At 41.7% G+C, this 18012-nt stretch overlaps 1 protein-coding gene across 6 annotated transcripts in view; it reads left to right on the plus strand.

Moving 5' to 3' along the window:
- The window catches only part of IGSF5 (immunoglobulin superfamily member 5), a 31881-nt gene extending 17964 nt beyond the window's left edge, over positions 1-13917 (plus strand). For 5 of the 6 annotated variants that reach the window (XM_028727229.2, XM_077927347.1, XM_077927348.1 and 2 more), the window contains 2 exons: positions 731-807; positions 5511-6776. In XM_028727229.2, the coding sequence (XP_028583062.2) occupies positions 731-807; positions 5511-6008 (575 nt within the window). In that variant the 3' untranslated portion in view covers positions 6009-6776. Of the gene's footprint in view, positions 1-730; positions 808-5510; positions 6777-12728 lie in introns of those variants that run through there. The other variant, XM_028727227.2, reaches the window with a different exon arrangement.
- The last annotated feature ends 4095 nt before the right edge of the window (positions 13918-18012 follow it).

An 18012-nucleotide genomic window follows, 5' to 3' on the forward strand; every position in this document is an offset into this window, starting at 1 on the left:
CTCTTTGAGGTTGAGAGGGAGTGACTGCCCAAGGTCATCGCAGTAAGCTTCAGGGCTGAGTGTGGATTCGAACCCTGGTCTCCCAGGTTCTTATCCGAAATTCTAACCACTATGCAATGCTCCCTATATTCCATTACCCTGAAAAAGATGTGCACAGATGCCATGATTAGGTCCCGAAGACAGATAGATAGACACACAAGCCTTATGTTGTGTCATGCTATGCTATATGTGCAGTATGTGCAATCATTGTTCACTTCCGTGTCTTACCCTACACATACCATATATGCAGGGAATGTATGTGAACCTTAATGTGAGTTACATGTTAACAAACATGACAAATACATTTGGATTGTATGCTCAAATAGATAATCTGTGTGCAGCTTGTTGGGTCATGATTACATTGGTCTTCCTTCAGTGCAGAACAAGCTGCACTGAAGATCGTCCTACTGTAACCCAACCATTTCTAAATGGTGCAACCTGCAGGGGATTTGCCAAGGGGTGCATTGGAATGCTTGAATAGAAAAGTCTCTACAAATTTCTTAGCAGGGTTTTAACAAAGCACCCACCCAATTTGCAGCAAATTATTCTGTTTCATGAAGAGCGGTCTGTTCTCTTTACACAAAAAGGACATCTAAAAATACCTACATTTGTTTGTATTCTGAAATGATTTATAGTTCCTGCCATTCTGAAGAATCAATAACAGTTATCCTTTGTATATATTGTCTTGCAGGAGTTCCCTCTTTCTCCCCAGATAACTCTAGCCTGTACGCTCCAGACGGGGATTTAGACGTGAATCCTGCATCACAGGTAATTGGAACAAGTCTTTTACAGACTGTGACATATTCCATAAACATGTAATGGACTTAAGTGATGGTTTATAAAAGAACTGGAATTTTTTTTTGAGGGGGGGATGCATTCTAGTTTCTGTCCTTAATGCTATTGAATGTTCTTTCAAAAATATCCTTAGCACAGCAAAACAGCATTTTCAAAACATGCAATTCACACCAGAAATTTGGATACTGTGAAATTTGGGTTGTGGGGAAAGGGTTAAGCCCCCTTCTCCTTTTTGTTGCTTCCATTAAATTTGTAGCCTCCTGCAGCATACACAAACACACACACCTTGGGAGACTTTTACGTCTTTGCTGTGTAACAGCAAACAGTACTTTAAATCACCTGTGTGCTTTATAGTACAAGCAGTGAACACAATTATGCAGGACACCTGCCTGAGAATCATGAGAAATTTGAAGACGTGAAAATAAGAGGTACACACTTGAGTGGAATCCCTAGAGTTAATTCTTTGTGAAGGAACAAACGCAAGGCCCACGTGGCCAACATTTGGGCTGGTAAATTCCAAACAGACAAAATTGCTCCCACTCTAACCAACAGACCATAGGAGAGCCCCCACTCTCTTCTCATTCCCTGACGCATGCTGCCTCTATTACCCCCCTTTTTTTCCTTTCCTGCCCTAGTTTATACTGTAATAGGATTGAGGGTTGGGTTGGATGATCACAAGATCCTTTTCAACTGAGTGATACTTTAGTGGTAAGGTTGGCATATAGGTTTATTGCAGAAAAGAATTACATGTTTCAAGGTGAAAATAGTAAAAAAAAAAAAATCGGTACCCTTGTAGATGCCTAGCCAGTTGCCCTCTGAGTGTAAAATATTTTCAGTAAGAAGACAGGAATGATCCTGCAGTGACCAGCATCACATCTAGTGGGCCTAGGCTCTGACGTGGTACCTGACTGCTGCTCTCTAGGTGGGCACGTGGGGCCCAGGGCTTCAGCCCCCCCCCCGGTCCAGCCCTAGTTGCACTGCTTGCTTTCCCCCATCTCCCTCCTCCTCCTTTCTTATTTCATATCCTTTTCATGGCAACGCTTCATTGCTACTAGCACAATACAAGACAGGAGCATTTCGAATTATGCTCTTTGTTCAATTATTTGTGAATTTCGATGGGGTATCTGGCTATTGAATGATTTATTGGTCTGGCAGTAGGTCATTGTGCAAAGCTGAGGCTACTGTGTTGGCTATTAAGATCGGGAATGCTGTATTTCAAAGAGTTTTGTGTTTGGATCATACTGAAAACATGCCTTGAGCCTGCAATTTGCAGAGTTTTTGCCATATATCATAGTCTGCTTGCATTTTCTGTTTGCGCCAGCTTGCCAGGACCTTCCAGGTTCTGTCACATTCAATGCCAACAAATGATAGTGCTGATCTTAAATAGCATTTATTGCATATATGATGGCACATAAACCACGTACCCATCACTCAGATCCAGTTACCTGGGAACCTCACATTCCAGACCTTTTGCTTACTTTATTAGCTATCTCAGGGAGATTCCATAACTTGTGAATATTTTCTCGTGATGACTCGTGATAGACTTGGGGATGCATCCTTTGAACTACCAGGCCCCAGAAGTCTGAACCCTATTTTTTCTCCCCCTTTGATTGGTGTCTGAGCAGGCCAATTTTCTGATATTACTCTCCCTCTCAGGGTAACACAGAGGTCAGTTTCCTTTAGAATGTTTGTTCTTAGAATGTATGCCTTTTTCAATCTGTTTGATTTAGAGCCCGGAGAACAATCGGTGTTGAAAGAACAGATCAAAGTCACCTTAACTGTGGGGCTATCTCTTGATTGAGAGAGTCAGGCAATTGCAGGAACAATAAAGCATCATGAAGAGCGAAGTGGATCAATTTCATAATGACCTAGTCTGTAAGATCAGGTGGCTTTGCAGGAGGATGGTGTAGGTTACAAAAAAGTTCTATTTTAACCACACCATCCCCAATCAACATGCTTTAAAAAATTAGTATTTCCCTGTAGGTGTCTTCATGACCTTAGACCTGACACCAATTTCTGGGCTCATCACTGAATGTTGTAGGATGGCTTTTCCCATTTGAGAACATGACAAACAGTTGTTGCATTGCATTACGAACAAGGCAATCATTTGATAACTGTGTTTTTGCTCTATCAAAATTTACCAATGGCTTCTTTCTTAGTTTTTGGATACATCTAGTGGGTATAAAATTTCATTTTTTTTAGGAATGAGTTTTTTTCTGCAGTATCAAATGAAAGTGACCTTAAAATAAAAATAATCTAGCTCAGGAGTCAGCAAACTTTTTCAGCAGGGGATCAGTCCACTGTCCCTTAGATCTTGTGGGGGGCCAGACTATATTTATCTTAAAAAATGAACGGATTCCTATGCCCCACAAATAACCCAGAGATGTATTTTAAATAAAAGCACACATTCTACTCATGTAAAAACATGCTGATTCTCGGACCATCTGCGGGCTGGATTTAGAAAGCGATTGGGCTGGATTCAGCCCCGGGCCTTAGTTTGCCTACCCATGATCTAGCTTCACCAGTTCTGATAGTGCCCTTGTGCTGAGTTATGGGGAGCCTCAGAGTACGCAGCTCGCCTGTGACTCTTGGCATATGCCAATCAGGTGCCCTGAGCCATCTCTTTGCTGAGACGTTCCAGGGGAGGGGCACCTCATGATCAGCAAGGCTTGTGGCACCTGCCTCTTCAAGCCCACCTGCTGAAAACTCTCCAGTCTTTTTTTTTTTACTCTACTTCCCAGTAAGCAACAGCGAGATGATGTCAGGTGCGTGGTGATAACCCAGCTGCTATCTGCTGTTGACAAAAACTCATTGCATTTTATGAACCTACCATTGTTTTCCCTGAGTCACAAAAAACAACAAGTGAAGGTTACTTTAACTTGAGCCTTTAATTGGGCACATTTGTAGCATGCACTGTCTAGTGCACAAATCACTGTTGGATGAATTTGAAAGAAGCATTAGTAGGCGAGTCTTTCTGTCACAGTGTTTGTCACTGCCGGCAAATCAACATGAAAGTAGATTAAATGGCAGCACCTTTTATTGAAGATCTCATGGTTGACAATCGATGCAGATTGCTAGGCTGCTTTCTGGAAATTTGGCAGCATTTTTGCATTTCTGCTCACGACGTCAAATCAGACAAACAGGAATCTGGATTTTTCTATTGTGGGGAACAGAAGGCTTCTGTCAGTGCTATTGTGATACAGTGATGATGTCAATGGAAGAGGCATAAGTGCATGCATAGCTTGGCCTACAAGATCAAGGTGGAATACATCTGAAGCTGCTTAAGCTCATGAGATCACACCAGGTCAAATGCCTCTCTCCCATAATCTGAAGTGGATTCCTCAGAGGAAGTCGGGTGTTGAGTGATCATCTTCCAAGATTCATGACTGCCTGATTTATTATGAAGTTGAAATAGGAGATTTGTCAATCCCTACTGAAAAGGGGCACAAGCAGTATATACTAACCACAACCTCAGTTTTCCAAGAGCTAGCCCAAAAACAGCAGTAACCATTCACAAGAGGGATATATCTCAATGAACAAGAGATTTGCAGAAGTCCATAAAAACCATTAAGAGAAAATAGGCGCTGCATGGATTACGACAAAAAAAGAGCCCAATGTGGACTGAGTATGCTTAGTGGCCATGTGATACTGACTGCTCAAGAAGAAGAAAAACAGAAAGCTAAGGAATATCCTGGAAGAAGGGATGACTGCACAGGAGCCTTCCAAAATGCAATATTCTGTTTCAGGTCCCACTTGTTTTTGACAACTGGAACACATTCAAGAAAACTTGCAAATGAGCAATGGAGTGTCAAATCCTAGGACTTTTATGGCAACATATAAACCATAAGGGCTCAGTATCACATAAGTCCTAGAATCCAACTCTTCATTGCTCATTTATACAACAAGAGTGGATTTTGTGAGCCCTTGTGGTTGCTAAGAGACTTATACTTCAAACCTGGAAGGATAAATACCCAACATCTACTATGCAATGGTCTAAGGATCTCCCTGCCATGGCAACATTTGAACATTTTTCATATAGACATCAATTTTGTGTGGATACCTATTTGGACAAGTGGATTACTTATTTTAACTTAAGATACTGATCAAAGTGCCTTCTCTCTGGAAAAAACTACTGCCTTCTTTGTGTGTGCATGTGCTGAGTAATTACTGCCCAAAAGAGAATTATATAACCAATGCAAAGTCTTGAGAATTCATATGCTGAAGGCACCAGTGGAATATTGCACTACAGTGTTAACCTAAAAAGTCTCAGAGTCCTCAGTACAATAGGCAAGTTCCATCACATCCACCCTGGTGAGGTGTTGGAAGGGGATTCCCTTCCTCTAGAGTAGCCCAACTTTCTGTAGCATGAGGGGGTAGAGGGAGGTTCCATTTGCACAAGGGGAAGTCACAAACTAGATGCCTCTAGGGCATGAGTGATTCGTGCAAGGCCAGCCATTTTTAGATAGGGTCATGGCTGGCATACCAACCTTAGCTGATAAAAGGCTACTGCTGCCACTTGCGCATCCATGGTGAGCATCAAGTCCAGGTGAACCCCCAGGCTATGAGCTTGCTCCTTTGGAATGCAAGGGCTTTGATGTAGTCAAGAAGCAATGAGTGTCCACTCCTGATAATGCAGCCTGTATGTTTATCGTGTTCTGCTTCCTTTTCTTGCACAGATCCCACCACAGTTTTCTAGCTCATCACAGTCTCTTCAACGTATCTCCCCTGCCCCATCTTTTCACAACGTTAATCGACGTTCACAAAAAGGCGCAGCACAGCAATCCCGGACTATTCCTACAGTGCGATTCAGGAGCGTCTCTTCAAAGTCCCACAATTCCAGTGCTCCCCAGCTACGTGGTTCAAAACTGCACCCCCATATTTACCGATCTGATGGCAAACGTCGCTACACCAGGAAGGTGTACCCACAAAGGTGGCAAGCTGGTGGCCAGCATAGATACATGAGGAGGCCAACACACCATCCTGAACAATCAAAGGCCCAAGATACTCAAACCCACCATTCCAGAAAGCAGCATTTGCCTCACAGAGGACAACAGAAGGAGAGTCCACCTCGACAAAGTGAGCCTCACTCCCAACAGAGGCTGCAAGAATTCCAGGAAAAACAATTCTATCCTGGCACCAGGACAAAGGTGCTCAGAGTTCAGCCTCGCCAATAAAGGCATTACTATTATTACTGATGATGATGGGGAACCAGAAGTCCAAGCCCAGCACATCTGGGGTCTCTGCGTAATATGTGGACCAAGAATCCCCCAATGTCCATAAAAGTACCGTAGTTTAGGGTGCAATCCAAACTTCCCAAACAGGTGGACGGGCAGAAGTGGACTCGTGGATTTCCTGTTAGTGTCTGCAGTGGAAGCCAGCAGAAAGCCCTCGGATGGGGTGTTCCATGGATGGTTTGAACTGCCTGGGTTCAACTGGATCCTACGTTGCCCCACTGCCATCAAATGACAGCATCAGGCCCAATCCAGACCTGATTGCTGCACCACCTCCAAGCTGACACAGCAGCTTTCCTGCCTTATCTTCCACCATTGGAGCCAACCCCTAGGAGCCAAGAGATCTTGCTCCCCCCCCCATAAAATATTTGAGGGAGCCAGGCTCCACCCAAGTTGATGGGCATTGCTATTCAAATGGGTGTGCACCACGTCATGTGATTGATTATGCAAGGCGGGGCTTCCCTGGGCCACCCAACATTTTATTCAAGTTGGCACCCCTGTCTTCTGCTCCATCCAACATATGTGACAGGGCTGTGGAAGCTCCATTGATCAGCAGTTAGGGATAGGGTTGTGCTCTTACTTTTGTTTCTTATTAAGCAGAGTTACTGTTATTTTTCAACTTTTGCATCTCTTCACAATTGTGGAAATGTGAACTACATACTTTGTAATTCTATGCCCACTTACCTCAATAAGACTTGCTTACTTACTCAATGGGACTTATTTCTGATTCTACTGCTGTTCTTTTTGCCATGAACAAATGAGATTGGATTTTTTATTTTCCCCATCTTTGATTAACAAACTGGGCCCTATGAATGAAAATATGCTTATTTTTCTGAACAAAAAAAATTCCTTCCAGTAGCACCTTAAAGACCAACTAAGTTAGTTCTTGGTATGAGCTTTCGTGTGCATGCACACTTCTTCAGATACATTTTTCTGAGATGTCTAAGAACAAGTGAAATGAGTAGGGAAAATTCCCATTGAATTCCACAGCATTTATGTCATGCTTTTAGGACTGTAGCTAATCCTGAAAATTTGATGACATTGAATTTAAAATTGAAATATAAATTTTCTAAATGATATAAACAAAATGCCATGGTAATTTCTGGGATCAAAATTAATGTTTATACATGTATTTATGTCCTTTATTATTATTAATACATTATATTATTTATTCCATTTATATCCTGCTTTTCCATCATGGGCCTAAAGGTGGTGATCATGTAATTACAGGGGTTATTTTCTCTCTCTACAAACAATAAATAAGAGAGCCATTAGATAACCAAATCCCGAATTAAAAAGCATTCAAAATGTTTGGCAGATAGAATTAGAAATACATCCACTTCGTTGTCCTAATGAATTTATAACATAAAACAAATTAGACAAGTAATTAAAGGAGAAATTAATGCAGTAAAAGGGAAAATGGAATCATGAGGCTCAGTCACTTTTGTAAATGGACCTATTAGGATTTATTGAATGAAGGAGAAAATAGCTGACAAGCAAAATGAGCAGGGTGGGGGAAGGATCCAAAATCTCTTTGTGCGAGGGCCAGAAGGGATCCAATACGAATGTAGCAAGCAAGAGGAAGACGAAGGTGACAGAATTCTGTTGAGGGAGATATTTTTTTAATTCAGTAGAGTGATGGGAGTGTCTTGCTTATTGTGCATTAACTAATTAGTTCCCAACGACTTGTTAAAGCCAGATGGTCCACTAGACAAACATAAATGTAAAGGACCCCTGGATGGTTGAGTCCAGTCAAAGGTGACTACGGAGTTGCGGCACTCATCTCACTTTCAGGCCGAGGGAGCTGGCTTTTGTCCACAAACAGCTTTCCTGGTCATGTGGCCAGCATGACTAAACCGCTTCTGGCACAATGGGACACTGTGATAGAAGCCAGAGCGCATGAAAATGCCATTTACCCTCCTGCTGCAGCAGTACCTATTTATCCACTTGCACTGGCATGCTTTTGAACTGCTAGGTTGGCAGGAGCTGGGACAGAGCAACGGGAACTCACCCCATCAGGGGATTTGAACCGCCGACCTTCCGATTGGCAAGCTCAGTGGTTTAGACCCCAGTCTACTGAGGGGGCAGTGTGTTGCCATTAGTTAGAAATGTCACTGCTGCACCAAACCCAGAAAAGATGGGTCACCCTGTGGCCAAGGGAAAAGAGGAGAAATCAACATGCAAGGAGAGGTGAATGCAGGTGGCAGAAATAGTGAGTGGAACCAGAAGGGGAGAAGGGAGTGATTATTTATGCTAAGCAGGTGCCTATGACAGTGCAGGTAATCTAGCTTTCCAACATAGCTTTATATTGCTTGCATCTGAAAGATCAGCCCTCAGAATTTTGGCTATGTAATGATCAGGGCCAGCCATGCTATTAGGCAGAATGCTGCAATCACCCCATGCAGCAAATACCTTCTGCCCACCATTCTCCTTGAACTCCTTGCCCATTTCCCTCTGGCAAAGAGCAGGAGTGTGTCTGCCACCCAACCTGTCCTGCATTCCCTAAGCTACTGAAATCTTCTAAGTTTCACCAGTTGGAGGCTGCTATCCCATTCCTGTGCTGGTCAGCGTCTATACATGGTGATAGTAAAATGGGGCATCGTTACCACAGGTGGAAAATATCTTAGGCTGGTCCTGGTAACGATCACTGCTATTGTCTCAACAAATTATGGGTGAGAAGCTGAGGAAGAGAGAGGGAATGTTTGAAAAGGAACAAAAATATTGAGTTACCATTTAATGAATAGTCTAGTGAAAACATTGCCAGCAATTGACTTTACAATAAATAAGGATGAATCAAGGCAGAATAGTGTATTGATAAATGAAGGACACTGGTAATTAAAACCGAAGAGGGTACAGTTATACTAAAAGCAGTTGCAATGAGAAGATATCTGCCCACCCTGTCCCAGGAACAAAAAGTTAAATGTTTGTCTTAGATAAGGACACAATGGTGGTGAAATGTCATGGTTTGCGAGGAGACTGTTCTGCACCATACAGTATCAACTGGGTGGATGTTGTGATGCAGTTCTTAATGGATTTAGAAGGAAAATATGTTTCTTTTTAAATAAATAAATAAATAAATAAATAAATAAATAAATAAATAAATAATAGTTTTAAATTATAATATGATGCTTTATAACCTGCTTTGAGGAGCATTTGGTGGAAAACTGGTCTGTAAATAAAAATCTAAATACATACAAGTATAAATGGAACATCTGGATGAGTGTTCTGTATGAAATCTGATATATTTTAAAATAAACACAAAATATGAGTTTAACATAAACGCTACCAACCAGACAATAAACAAGTTTTGAGTGCAATATTAAAGGCAAAGGGCTGCTGATATGTATTTTATTTTATTTTATTTTAGTTTAGTTTAGTTTAGTGTGCAGAGAGCAATGTGACTTCTGTGACCCAGTTGAGAAACACAGGCTGAGAAACACAGAAATCTCCCTTTGGTCCAGTCACCACCTGACATGCAGCTCAAATTTATATTTGCTGTTCCTGCACACTTAAAAAATAAATAAATACAGGCACACACCAGGATGTATTCAGAGGACTCTGAACAGAGCCACACACCCATTCTTAGAGAGAAACAAAGGAATGGAAGAGTAGACAGAGGAGCTAACAAAGACTCAGAAATATAATCTCATGGTTTACAGAAAGGCTTACGATAAACATCTTCCAATAACATTACAGCCAAATTTAATATGTTGTTCAGTTCATTACAGTCTTTCTCAGATTTGGCCACTAGCCAAGATGGTGGGATACAAAGGTGGGGGGCACATTTTGGGGGGAGGGAGGAAGTAAGAGTTCATGTTTTCAAGAAATAGTGAATTATTTTCTGAGGGTGCAGCATCTGCTGAAACCACTTTATTTAGAAGAACATAGTCATGAAACCCTGTTGGAGTTCTAAAAGCCGCTCACTGGCTCACACAGCCTCCTGAAAAGAGTCCTGGTCTTAGGAGACTGACCTGTTGTTGCATCACTGTGTAAGGGGAACTTGCCCATCCTTTTCCTAACTGGGAGCAAAGCCCAGCTGCAGTGCTGAAACAGCTTTTGTTATCAACTGCATTGTGCAGCAGGGATGAGGCAGGGACTAGAAAGCTGATGCAACTCTATTTGCTGAGTGTGATTTAGCAATTCTCTTCCACACTCTCCTGCAGCATCCTTTCTAGCCACAAAAGAGAAGCGGAGACTTGCATAAAAAGACACAGTGCACAAAATGACCACCTTTGCCTCACATGCTAACGGAATCATACTTAATCTGCAGCATTGCAAAGTATTTGCTTATGCTACTGAACATGCCAGTCCATATGACTGTCTTCTGGTTGCACTCCTATATCATACAGGCCCAGTTTGTATGCTACACTAAACCATGGTTTAGCAACATATACTCAGGTAGAAGGGAACTGCTGTGAGCCTCAAATTTGTGCTTTACCTTCTCCCAGGGGCGGAGGAAGGGGGGTGCGGTGGCACGGACCACCCCGGATGTCACCACTGAGGGGGGTGACAAAATGCTGGGTGACACTCATCGCGGGGCCTGCAGTGCGCCTGAGCCACACGTCTCTCCTGGGAGAGACGCGGTGACTTGGGCACCCGCAGGCTCTGCACTGCCCCAAACGGTCCGCCTGCTGCCTCCCCCTCAGCTGTAGGAGTGGGAGGAGGCAGGCAGACTCCAGATGCCCTGTGGAGTGTCCTGCCCTGGCTGGCCCCACTCCTGAGTCCAGGGCACACGCACCACCCCAGGTGCCTAATCGGCTTGCTCCGCTGCTGCCTTCTTCTTCTCTGATGCAGCAAGGTGGAGAACATTTGGTTTTACTTTACTTTAAAGTCAGCTTTTTGTGTCATCTGGACCAGAGATTGTGGTTCCTAAAAAACTTGGTTTGGCTTAACAAACCAGCTTCAGAAACCACTGCTGGGACAACTCAACAAGGTGAGAGAAGCAGCAGTCAAAGTCTTCCATCTGGCCCAGTGAGTAGAGAAGAGGGAAGCGGGGCTCACAGCAAGTCCATCTTGCTTGTGAACAAATGGCTAAATCACCACCTAAATTTCCAATAAGTATCTATACATACAAATTTGCATATGCAAATCAGTGTATGAACCTGTGCCCCAATACTTCATAAGTATCAATGGTATAAAAGTCCCATCTTCTATGACAAAGCCAGATTAAATGTTTGGTGGTGTACAAACTCTAACTTCAAGACGTGGTGAAGCAGAAGCAACTCTCATATCGCAGATCAGCAGCACCTCTGGCTGTTAGTAAAGATAACAAATGCGTCAACACACAATTTCTTACCCTGCAATTTCCCCAGCTTATTTTTTTATTTGAGGTGCATAACAACTGATAGGATCTCTGGTTTGCCTCACACTGCTGTAGCATCAGTGTCTGAGGAGCTGCCATCTGGCAAATTAAAAGTTCACAACTCTGTGCCTAGTAACAGATGTGCCCATATCATGCATCTCATAGGTGTCATAACAGGAATTATGGAATGCTTGCAGTAGCTGAAATCCTTGTCTAACTGTCTGAAGATCAGCTGCACACATCCAAGTTTTGAGATGAGTGGCCCTAGCTGCACATGCTCAGTTTCATCTGGGCTGCTTCTACATCTTTGCAACTTTCTGTTGCGATGCTAGACATGAAGAGACACATTTCTTTGTCCAGTCAACCCAACCTTACATATTGGTTGGTATTTAGTCAACTCATTTCTTGCTATATCCTTCAAGACAAATGGATGAATGAAGCTACTGGTTCTGAAATGCTAGGGGGTATTGGGCCATCTTTCAAAACCATGGTATAGCTGGATAATTTTGCCAGCCTGCTGCTGGGCAACAGGGACCACCCTGCCTCTGTCAGGGACATGGAGCAATCACATGCTTCTTCTCATGTAGTAAGTAGACCTTTCTATGGTTTCAGGTCCTACTTTTTAACATAAAAGCACTTTATCATATGAACAAGGTAAGGCAAACTGTTGTTTACCATGGCTCTTGCATTTTGGAGATAGTTACCTTAAAATGCCGCTCTTTAATGAAAGCAAAATCTGGGGTAACTTTGAAGCTGCATATGTGCTGAAGGCAGTCTATGGTCCTTTCTGTTCACAGGGATTTCACTCATGACTAATATCTTTTCACTTTTATAGTCTGGCCTGAGGCTATATGAGCAGCCCAATATTTTACTTTGCTCTCTCATCATCTACCTGGCTTCTGTTCTTTGCTTATTACAAAGGCTGCAGATGGTTAGAAAAATTTGTTTTCAGTTAACATGTTGGGATCCTCAGCTTGGTCACCTCCCTGATCTATTATTTGGCCAACATGCATTTTATTTTGGTTTATAGTTTACGTTTTTATGGTTAAGAAGAAAAATGGGAAGAAAGGGGAAGAAAGAGAATTGAAAGTTGAATCCTTCCTTTGGATTTTGAGTCTTGAGTCAGAACAAGTTTAAGATTATCTGGGAAACTGCTGGTTTGGTTTCATTTACCCAACCACTTTATTTTGTTATAAATTTGACCAAATCATATCACAATATTCTGATACAATATAGGTCTTGTCTAGTGTGTTTTGGGATGGCAGCTTTAGCTATGGCGAACTAGAACTGGATCAGGCTACTTGAGATGGATATAATTTCGAAATGTTTTACCAAAATACTTTTATCTGTACCATTTATAGGTTTCTTATAACGGACGTCATGATGGAGTGCAGCCCTCAAGAACTACTGCTGTCCCAATCAATCCAAGAAAAATCAGAAATGTGACACACGTATAGGAAATCGTTTTCTCTGATCTTTGTTCGAGTCCCACATCTTCCAAAGCACTTTCTTTCCTATTCTTGGTGAATTTTGATGCATCAACACAAAGATTCGACAACTTTGCAGGATCTGCATTCTCCTTTGTTTTATCTGAGATCCATCAAGTACCACTCACAGAGGAAATTTAATTAAGGAGGCATTGCCTGTTGTCTTTTTCTACACCTGCCACTTAGAATAAAAAGAGTGACACTCCCTCCACCTTTAAATACTCCTTTTGTGTGATGAATAACTCTAGCAAACGTGAAAGCACCTTCAAACTATTGGTTGATCCAACAGAAGATTTCATCCTGTTGATACTTTTTGAAAATAAAAGCATTTACCACACCGGGAAAATGACATTTTTAAATTTCAGCACAGAAGCTTTTATTCCTCACACAAAGTGGATAGAACTGATGTAGCAACAAGATAAAATCAGGCACATCCAGCGATATCTACCAGATCACAGGACTGAACAAGTGACGGGGGCATGAAATTACCACCTAAGCTAAAGCTGAAGTGAGTTCATGAAGATTCGTATGTCTCAATAGTTAGTCAGTTTTGAATCTGCCTCATACAGAGCTGTGATGCTTGTCAGCTTAAATGCTTGCTATTAATATTTCTAATTATATTTCTAATAATGTGTCAGGAGCTCAGCAGTCCCAAGATATTACAAACTACTGCTCCAAGGGAAAATGTGTATTTGATTCCACTTTTTAAATTTAACTTATAAAGCGTGGTTGTCTTGCTTCGGTGCTCATTAAAAACATATATTGAAACATTTAAAAATCAATAAAACACATTTGAAATGTCTCTCTTTCTCTCTCTCACACACAAACATGATCCTAAGTGCATTTATTTGGAGTGAAACTCATTGAAATTAATTGCTTTTGTTTCCAAGAAGCTGAATTTATGCCCCAGTGCAGAAGACGTTTTTTTTGAGACAAACAATTCCCCCCTCTTGTTCAATGACTTCTGAAGACTTTGCATAGAATGTAAGAGGTTTTCCACCACCCAATCAATTCTCTGTTGGTGCCATATTACCCAAATAAAGCATACATAATTTCTGCTGCATGTGTGTATCTTTCTGCATGTTTTCAAGAGAGGGAAACACATTGGAGTAATCTGCTATTTTATATTTTGTAAATTTCTATTGTTCTGGGGAAGATTAATTTATGGAAGCTGTCTGATTTATTGAAATCCTATGCCTAATTCAGCAAAGGACTGGGCAGCAAGTCCCCCCCCCACCTTTTAATCTACATTTCTTCACAGAAATCAACAAGCTTGTGGAAGACTTGGGGAGACTTGTTGAGCTCAGGAGTTCTGAGGCAGTTATATCCTTTCGTTACCAAGACTTACAAAAGAATAGGGTGATCCAGGAATGGCAATTTCTGTAGCTTTGTTGTCCTGTTCCTGCTTAATGAAAGAAGCTCTAGACTTTGTCTGCAGTTTAAAGCATTTCTTGTCTTGAGGGACCTCAAAATCTCAGAGCTCTCCATAGCCAATTGATGGATGATACAGTACTGCTTTGATTAGATTAGAAACCAGAGGAAAGTTGGGCATGCTTTTTGATTATTTCAGAAGTGTCTACACTAGTGTCCTAGAGCCAGGTTTGACACTTCCCTGTCCTTTCCAACAAAGGGTGTTAGTGGGAAATGTTCAGGTGTATCTTGTTAGTTTCCCAGGTCCCTACTGGCCAACTTCCCAGACAAAATGTAGCCTTTTGAGCCAATGCACTTTGGAGGGACACCTGAAATGGTCACCGGACATTGCAAAGGAAACTTGCTGAAGAAGCCAGATTTCTTCCCAGCTGTATTATCCATCCCAGCAAAACCAACCCACTGCTGGTGGATGGAGTACAATAGCCTCTTACTGATAATCATCACTTTAATGTATTAAATTAGTCTGAAGTTACTGCTAATTCTAAAATGGTACGTGTGTACACGTGTGTTTTTACCACATGCATAAGTTGGTTACACACTCCAGGGACTGTGATTGCTTGTTGCATTGTACATACAGTGACGTACTTGCATTTGCTTTTAAGTTTTTTTAAATCAAGCATTTATACTATGGGCCTTGGTAATCTCCCATTCTTGTATTATGGTCTGCATTTTTGCAATCTCAGAGGAGCTCCTGGTGGGCTACAGGGGCACCAAACATTTTGGGTCAATGGGCACATTTGGGAACATATGCATATATCACTCAAAAATGCACACACCAGGACCACACACAATTAGACTTGGGGGTGGGGCACATTTTTAGCTGCACTTTCGCAGAAGCTGTCTCTCACACACACACACTGGTGCACAATAGGCTTCTATAGGACCAATTTCCAAGTCTAATGGAGAGGATTTTCAGCAAGGGTTGTCACAGCTGGGGAGGGAACAATTTATCCGTCCTCAATTGTGACTCTCCCCCAACCACACCATTACACATAGGCTCCAAAGAAGCTTTCCATTATAGACAGTAGAAGACGCCTTTCAAGCCTTATTGTAGTGCATAGTTTTTTGTTCCCAGACTGTGCATTTGTGTGTCCTCACCCCACCCAGCAGTGACCCTCCCCCAATGCAATTAGGCTTGAAAGAATTCTTCAAGAAGGTTTGCTTCAAGCCTAATTGCTTCAAGTGTTTCATAGCCTGTGAACCCCTCAAACATCTCCCAACATAATTAGACTTGGAAAAAAGCCTTCTGTTGGTTACAGTGGAAGACTTCTTTCAAGCCTAATTACAACAGGAAAACGAGACGGAGGAGGAGACACTGCAGGCACCTGTGAAAGTCTTGTCAGGTGTATGGGTGCTGCATTGGTGTCCCCAGGGCTACTATGCAATATGGCAGGCTCCTATCAGCTTGGTTGATCACAAATTTTGCAAGAGTATTTATGTACTTTATGGTGTGGTTGCTTTGTATTGTTTTTCCCTCTCCTTTGCTGAAAAAAACAGGATTGCTGGGAAATACTGTTAAACCACAAGCTTTAACTCATGAGCTAGAGCACATAGACACAAATGTCCCATAACCATAACAAGATTTCAGTCCTGCATAAGCTTAAATCAGTTTTCTCTCTTCAATTTTGTATTTCACATAGAATAAGATTACCTTTCCTGAATCCTCTGACTCATACCTGTTTAAAAATAGCAATGGCTTTGCACAGAGGTGTTTCCCCTCCCCCACCTTGACAGCCGAAAGAAGCATTGAATTTGAGTGGGCTGCTAAACTTAATGGATGTACAATTTCAACATTGCTGGTGATTGCTAATCACAATATTGACAGTAAATATTTAATTGCTCATTTTATAGGACAAGGCCTCAAGCTATACCTCATCTCCAATATTTATGGAGTGATGGGGCAAAAACCTTCCTGGACTGCCAGGGATAAAGTTGACAGTTTAAGCAAAATTCTTATAGCAAGTTTTGTAGAACGCATTCATCTTGTCTTGATATTAGTTATACTATCTGGTTCCCTATATGATGGGGTTTAGGGTACTGCAGCTACAGCTGAATTGATTCCTTGAAGTTAAAAGGTTAATCTCATTGCTTGCTCTGGAGTGAGTTAGCTGCCAAGGCAGAAAATTCATAATGTTGGAGTGAAGGCCATGAGGGAAAATAACACATATTGTATTGAGCACCTCAGCAATTTAAGCACAACATTGTGTTTATTGATTTCACTTTTCCATAAGAACCAGGGGAATTTGTAACACTATGCTTTGTATATATTTTACATTCACTTATTTTAAGAACAGAGTGTTCCTTCCTACTAGGACACAGCCAGGGGCTATACATTATTTCTATTAGTAATTGTTATGGATGCTGTGTCGCGTATTCCACGCGGCGCTTTCAGCGAGACACTAAGAGTTCCAGGTTTTTCCAGTGCAGTCTTTTTTAATGTGAGCTATATACAGGCATTTACAAAAGAAACAGTCCATACAGAGTACTTACAAACGAATACTCTCCACCACAGCAGCACCACACTACAGCACAACCACCACACCCACTGTTAAACAGGCTTTCCTTTTAAAACAGGTGATAGCCAATCACACTAATCACACTCCTGCTGAGTCACTCTGACCCAGCAGAGTATTGCATCATCCTGTTGAAGCCTGCAGACTTATCCAGTATCCTGCGAATCCCAACACTCCTCCTTAAGTCAAAGGCTTGAGACCCAATAATTCTCTTAAGTCTCGAAATTTAGGAGCATCCAAACATTTTGTATACAAATCTGCCACATTACATTTTGTGTTACAGTGCTGTACCTTTAACACATTTCTTTCCAAAGCATTTTTCACATTTCCGTATCTTATCGCAATATGTTTACTTTTGCTCTTAAAGTTCTGTTGGTTGGCAAGCTGTTGTGCAGCCATGTTGTCACTTAGCACAGTGATTGGCATTTCAGAAGGTATTCCAAGCTCTTTTGTTAGGCAAGCAAACCATTCTATTTGTGATACACATTCGCTTATGGCTGAGTACTCTGCTTCACAAGTACTTGTGGCAACAAATGTTTGTTTCTGGGATTTCCACTGAACCAGGGCATTTCCAATATATATGGCATAGCCAGTGGTAGACTTTCCATTTTCTCTGTCCCCCCAGCTGGCATCAGCGTATGCATACACTTGCTGATCATATCCTGTATCCAGCACCAGTTTGTAATCTTTTGTGCCTTTCAGATACCTTAGGATTCTTTTAAGTGCTACCCAATCTCTCTGAGCCGGGTCTGCACTTCTTTGGCTTAACATGTGCACTGCCAATGTTATGTCGGGTCTTGTCCAACAACTTAAATATAACAGAGAACCCAACAGAGAATGAAACGCTGTTGCATTCTCACATTTTTGCCCTTCTGGTTCATTTTTGTACTGGGTAGTTATGGGAGTGTCAACCTCATTTGCCCTCTCCATTCCATATGTCTTCAGTAACTTTTCGATTTTTTCCTTCTGACTCAGAGAGTAAACGCCCTCTTCATTTCTCTGAACCTCTACTCCTAAGTAATTTTGAATCTCTCCCAAATACTTCAGTTTGTATTTGTTACCTAGGCTGTTTATAAACCAAGACACTTGCTTTTGTGCAGTTGTTATTAGACAGATATCGTCAACATACAAAAGTAAATAACAAACACTTCCTTGCACCATTGCTGAATATAAACAGGAATCAGCCAGGCTTTGTTTGAATCCCATCTTTTTCA

Source organism: Podarcis muralis, chromosome 4, assembly GCF_964188315.1.
Source record: "Podarcis muralis chromosome 4, rPodMur119.hap1.1, whole genome shotgun sequence".
In the NCBI taxonomy this organism is placed as follows: Eukaryota; Metazoa; Chordata; class Lepidosauria; order Squamata; family Lacertidae; genus Podarcis; species Podarcis muralis.